Source organism: Glycine max, chromosome 8 (assembly GCF_000004515.6).
Source record: "Glycine max cultivar Williams 82 chromosome 8, Glycine_max_v4.0, whole genome shotgun sequence".
In the NCBI taxonomy this organism is placed as follows: Eukaryota; Viridiplantae; Streptophyta; class Magnoliopsida; order Fabales; family Fabaceae; genus Glycine; species Glycine max.
The window spans coordinates 46,178,591-46,185,459 of record NC_038244.2 but is presented as its reverse complement, the minus strand read 5'-3'; the positions used below and the strand labels follow the sequence as shown (position 1 = coordinate 46,185,459).

The 6,869-nt window shown below is 30.1% G+C and overlaps 1 protein-coding gene across 1 annotated transcript; it reads left to right on the top strand.

Moving 5' to 3' along the window:
• The first annotated feature begins 4,415 nt into the window (after positions 1-4,415).
• On the top strand, positions 4,416-5,455 carry LOC100789083 (CLAVATA3/ESR (CLE)-related protein TDIF). Its single transcript, XM_003532250.4, has one exon. It carries the CDS (start codon positions 4,632-4,634, stop codon positions 5,001-5,003), a length of 372 nt encoding a protein of 123 aa, XP_003532298.1. The 5' UTR covers positions 4,416-4,631; the 3' UTR covers positions 5,004-5,455.
• The last annotated feature ends 1,414 nt before the right edge of the window (positions 5,456-6,869 follow it).

Sequence of the window (6,869 nt, the reverse complement as noted above, 5' to 3'; positions counted from 1 at the left end):
TGCTTTATTGTCCTTTCCCCCCGTTATATATGTGGATTGAATGTTCCATGAAGATGTTTATGCAGACAAAATAATTTTAATTAGGTACCATGTGTCATATATCATCAAACACGTGGATAGTGCTTGACTTTATGTGCATGTATGATACGATTATCAGCCTAATTACTAGGCTTTTTGTCAAACCGTCAAGCACAAATTGCTATACCATATCATAATTATTGTTTTGTTGACGTATGTATGATGCTGCAAATGATGCATGCTAAACATTTTGATTGGCACAGCATCACGACGAATCTCGAATTTCATATTTTATACTTTGTTTTGTTGTGATGAATTAAAGGAGAAATAAGAGAGAGGAGAAATAACGGATAGTTGTTTCATTTTATAAAAATAAGTAAAGGGGAAAATGGAAAAAGTATGCAATCTACATATTTTTGTTTTCCAACTGAGATGGCGATAAATTTACAATAACAGTGTTGTGTTTGATAACACTAATAAATAATAACCGATTCTCAATATGACATAGTCGATATCATTGCTTGTTACACGTGAAGCACTTATTTTTATATCATAATCATTTATGAAGAATTCATAATCAATTATTTAACTTAAAAAAACAATTTTAAAAATATTTTTATTCGCTATTTATTTTTCTCTCTCCTATTTTTTAATATATTTCTCTTAAATTAAACACTTTTGTATCCACTTCATCTCTCATCATTTTTCATTCATTTTTTTCCCTTCATTTGTCTTTTTACCTTATTTTTCACTTGTTTTTTTTTCTTTCTTTCTACCAAACATATGTATGCTAAAAAAATACTGTCAAAACTATATAAATACAATTAAAGATTAAAAATCATAATCTATTTATTAAATGTTAAAATTTTAATGTAGAGATGTTATTATTAATTACCAAAAGATATTAGTTTATTTGTTCACAACAACAACTTCTATTATCCAGTTGATATATACATTTCAACGTATATATATATATATATGTGTGTGTGTTTATATTTGAGAACTATATAAAGAAAAGTTAACTTACGAGTACTTCTATATAGTAAATATGCATGGTTCATCTAAAAAAAGTTAACCTATTCCAAGTACTTCTATTTTGTAAGAGTTCTATGGTCAATAAAATTAAAAACTAAGTTTGGCTTGCTGACTTTTTAAACTAATGATTATCAAAATAAAAATATTATAATAGTAATTTGTAATTAGATGAAACTTTAAAAACACTTTACACTGTATTCAATAATTTAAATCAAGGGTGAATACATTTTTATTTTCTTCATTTTTTTTTAGTTTTTAAAGAAAACAAATCTGTATTAAAGATTATAGGAGAGGTTTTCATGGTACAATGAATTCTATAGAAAAAAGCTCTCAACCCCTAATGATAATCCCATCGTTGCAACTTCTAGTTTCCAAACATGCACGTTAATGCTAGCAAGACGAAACAAACAACACTAAATTCCCTCATGATTCCCGCAAAAGGCCACCAGAATCCTCCCTTAAGATTCCTTTGTATTTATGGAAATAATGCAATCAAAATGATGTAATGCATTCCAAACTACAGGGAACAAGTTCAGTAAAAGGGTACCCCAATTATTTAATTAACCATGCCCCATAAGAAAACAAATTTAAGAAGTACTACCATTTGAATAAAATTACCAACAAAACTCTCATAAAATGTTTTTTGCATTTATGAGTGGACAAAATGTTGCCTGGATTTCTGATTTCTATTTGGTCGGATAGATATATGTATTTAATTAACTTTCTTTATCATTCCACTCTTATCTTCCTCTCCTCAAGTTAAATAAGTGTGGTGGGAAAGGGGCTAATGCCCAGAAGCAAAAACTATAAAACAGTCAAATAAACAAAAATATATAAATAAAAGTAAGATGAAGAATCGGTCACTGAAAGTGATGGATAAATAGTGAAATGCCAAACAAGACCTTAACGTACTAGGGCTCTCCATATCTCTGTAACAAGGATAGTAGGTTTGTGGGGACCCATGCACACCCTTCATGGGAGACATATATGTCTCTGCCTCTTTGGCCTCTTCCACTGTTATATGAAAAAAAATTGCATATGCACAAGTATTATGTGCTTTACTTTCCGTGTTCCTTTCCCAATTCTAATTTCCAAAAGCAAAACTATAAACTTCCTTGTGCCCACACTCTCCTTTTCAGCGCTTGCCCCTCGCTTTTGCTTGAGTTTTCTTAACAAGGTTAATTATATTAATTAATTACACATTAATGTCAAAAATAAACTGAGAAATCCCTTCTTTTCTTTCACATATGTTGGTTGAATAATCAATTAAACAACCAATTGAAGATTTAACTGGCGTGAGAATTTGTCGTCAACATTGAGTACAACGTGACTCTCAAATTTGTTTAATTTTGAAATAAAATAATAAACAAAAAAGAAGTAAAAAATTAAAGAAAAATATTTGGTCCTAAATAACTGTATGTGGCGTTGCGGTATATATGTACTTCTATAGAGTTGATTTCCTTCTTTGGCTTTCCAAAATATAATCATTTTATCAAATAGGAACTTTTTCGTAAACTGTGACAATATTATAAGATAATGATCACGTAATAATAGAATTTGCTCGAACATTTTTACAACAAAACAATATAATGGAATATTGATTCTCCACCTTTCTTTTTTCACATGATGAAAAGAAACAAAAAGAACAAGGGGGTGATATGAATTTGAGTTTGGAAGAATATATTTTTTTCCGAATCTTAAACATAAAGCAAATTACCATTCCTTTCCTGGGAATACTCCTTTGTTTCTAATCAAACTCATTGTTTTCACACCATCTGTAGAGTGTCCAATGCGTTCAGAAGATTCCTTTCATTTTATAATATTTCATCTAAAAACTAAAGGAAACGCGATAATTTTTTTCTCAAAAAAGAAAAAAGTAACTGGAGTTGAATACTAGAATTATTTCTGATTTCGTTCATAAATAGGTATGGTATTTGTTTATATAATACTCCAGTTTTTTTATTAGCTAATTAAGAGAAATCATAAGAGTATAATATGTACAAATACTATACCAATAATATGGCATATCTTCTTGACTCTCAGGACCAATAAAAATAAAATAAAAAGGAGGGTTTTGAAACCTTGTGTTTCCATGGGAAAAAGGTGAAGCATTCAAGGAACATATTCGATATTTTTTCTTTTCTTAGGGTTCTCCAAGTCAAAGAAAGATTTCTTGCGCAACCAGCCAAACAAGAAAAAGCCGCCACACACCTCCTTTTACCACACTCTGCGCCTTCTTTCCATCTCGTGCTAATGGCTTTACCTTTCCAGATTCTTTATATAATATTTCATTTTCAATTACATGATGGTCCCTTCATAAAATTGTTATTTATATTTTGAATTAATATGACTTCATTATTCCGTTATAGTTTTCTTAAACTGTCAAAACATATTTTTGATATGATGTTTTCAATAAATATAGCTATACATGCAAGCTATGAATATTCATGTATTTCAAAAACGTATGTCGCTCTATTAAATTTGTTTGTTATTCATGTATTTGAACTTTAAGCCCGCACGGATACATGCATATTAAAAAAAAAACAAAAAAAAAAAATTAAATTTTGGCTATAATTTATGTTATTTCCAAAAAGGGTATTGCAATATAATGGTGGGGGAGAAACGTGATGAGTGGTTATGTAAACAAAATTCAACTTTGCCAATTCTTAGGATTAATCTGTGAAAAAGAAGTTAATTAGTTTAAACGAGCTGAAATTAACCTACACAAAATTAATTAATCACAATATTAAGATTTTGTTTTGAAAGGAAAATATTAAGAATAATTCAATAATATTCTTTGAATCTTATTCTGAATACCTCAATTCTTTTAGAATTCTTTTAGAATTTAAGGGAGTGTTTGGTTTAATTGTTTTTTATTTTTATTTTTCCTGAAAATAAAAAATGGTGATAAAAATGTGTTTGGTTGGATTTCTGTTTTCATTTTCAGTGAAAATATTTTTTCAAATGAACCAAAAATTGAAAACAATAAAATCTCGTTTTCAGTATTTTAGTTGAAATAAAAAATCTCATTATGGATAAAATGAAAACGCGATGGTAAAAAATGTAATTTTAGACAAATTTAAAAATACATTTTCTTTTAAAAACACATTTAGTATTTTTATTTTTTGAAAGTAGAAAACAAGAGGTCAAACCAAACATGTTTTTCATAATTCTAATTTTTTGAAAATAAAAACAATTTTCAAAAAATAAAAATGCAAACCAAACACACACACCCTAAGGTTATCCTTTTCATTAAAACAATAACTCTCTCTCTCTCATATATATATATATATATATATATATATATATCTATAATATCAGGTATGGTCATTATGGTAAATTCAGTCATCCATGAGCAGCACCTTTCATTTAAAACTTCCATAATAAGTTGCCTTGCTTCTTGGACAAATGTGCATCGAATTTCAATACCTCCAAACAAAATCACTTTTGTTGAAGCTTCTCATCTTCCCTTCATTTATCTTTCTCTTTAACCCAATTTGATTATCTCTCTCTCTCTCTCTCTCTACTATTCAGCCTCTATTGTTCTTTCCTTCTCTTCTTAGCCTTGGAGCTGGTTGATGGATATTGAACCCTTGTGGGCTATTGGGGGGTGGTCTTTTCTTTCAAATTATTGCATGGCAGAACCTAAAGCATCATCATCATCATCACCAATCTCAGAACCTTTCTCAAAATCACCCTCTTTTCTTCACTTCCTCTCACTTTTCTTCATCCTCCTCCTTCTCATCAACCTATCCCACCAACCACACCCTTCTACCATGGCCTCTTCAGAAAAAAACACCAAATCATCAGAATCAGCCATGCCCACCACAAGCATGCACCCTCAGAACACCCAAAAATCCCATACTCCATCTTCTACTAAGGATGCTGGAAGAGAATTTGGTGCTGATGCTCATGAAGTTCCAAGTGGTCCAAACCCTATATCAAATTAAAAGGTAAGTGACAACTCAGAAGCATATACCATATGAACCATATAGCCAGACCTAGCTATTTGAAGATAAAAAGGAGTTGTAACGGCATAGTCTCACTATTGTAATGGTCATCTTCAATGTTCTTATTTTAGTTCATCACCATAAATATATTATTGCCTGTCCTCAGTGAGAGGTTTGTGTTAGTAATGTTATTGTCATCATCGTTAGCAAAATTAAATTTCTCTCCCTTTTTGGCTGGAAATGTATAGCAAGAGATAATCTATTTTCTATATGTATGTATGTACCTACCTATTTCTTTCTTATATAGATGATGACAAAATGGTGTTGGTGATGGTATAAGCATTTAAACCCATCTGCTTTTGTGTATGATATTTTTTTGGGCTTTCTACCATATTTGTATCACGAATTAAGAACAAAGAGTTTAAATTTATGTGATTGAATTGTGTGGCATATATCTATATTTTTTATCTTTCACTTTTGCTTTAGATCCTGCCCTTTTCTTTCCCTTAACAATTGTATTGATTATGGGTGATTTTTCACTTTAACCTAATCTTCATCTTCTTCCTTCCTTATTTATTAATCTTAATCCTTGTTAGTGATTTAGAAGATGTTAAGGGGAAAAATTCATTTTTTATTGAGCAAAAACGTTTTTTAATTTTACTAATAAACTCATATTAGAAATCAGTTGAAACACTACTAGATCGAGTTGAAGAAGAATCCGAATGAACAAACAAGAAGAAGCAGTAGTGTGTAAGGTATGCATGACTCTTTCACTGGATTCTATTGGGTTTCAAAACTGAGGAGGAAGGGGAAAATACAGATAAGAACGGAATCTGAGGCACACAGTGAACAGTGGTGTCAGATCTATGACACTACAATAGTGAGAGAACTTGGTACCTTTTGGTTTTGCCTGAGCAAAATTATTTTTTTCTGCCTTTGGACATTTTGCTTTTGTCTTCTCAAACACATTTATCAAGAAAGCTGGTACCAACCAAAGGTAAGAGTGAGCCCATGATTTGATAATTATAACAGTATCATTTCCTAGTGCTGAATCAGCTTCTATTCCAATCATCATTAACTTTACCATATAACCACCCCCCTCTCTCTTCACTCTCTTGCTCTCTACTTTTTTCTTTTAAAAATTACGATTTGATTCCCCAATTTCTTTAAATTGCAACTAGACCAGCATTTGACTAATATGTGCAGTCATGTCATCCTTAGCCTATGTGAGAAAAGAAAAGAAATAAAATTTATTTGATTGAAGAGAAATATAATAGAATAGAAGAAAAATATTTAAAATAAAGTGATTTGATATGTAAAAAAATGAAAAAAAACTTTTATTATTATTATCATTATTTTTATTGTTGTGTGTATTGCATGAGAGAACATCAAAGAGAGAAAAAACCATTTTGTGTGGGTGCAGACTCGACAACTACTTGAGCAGAGGAGAGAGACTTCTTCATAAATCATCCCATTCTAGCGAGGAAATGTGTTTTAGTGAGACCCACGTTTTTTTATAATAAAATTCCCTAATATTTCTTGCGCATCTACCCGTGGAAATGACTCAAATTTAGTAACTTTCGTGTTACTCTCTTTTCTTCTTTTCCCAAACAGTCTTAGTGTAATAATCCTTGGAAGTCAAGGAATTAGTATGAACACACATGGAATGTTATAAAAAAATGTATTTTAAATCCTTAAAATGTTTTGAAATTTAGATTTAGTCTTGTTATAAAAAAATAATAGGTTTTTAATTTTTACATTTGAGCCGAAATACATATTTTTAATCTATGATGTGATGAGATAGTAAAGTCACGTCATTAATTATTACACTTTATTTGGTTAAGCTGATGAAAAGGGGAACAAAAA

Bases quoted from the DNA above. Each gene is read 5' to 3' on its own strand.
- LOC100789083 (XM_003532250.4), top strand. From the start codon at position 4,632: ATGGATATTGAACCCTTGTGGGCTATTGGGGGGTGGTCTTTTCTTTCA.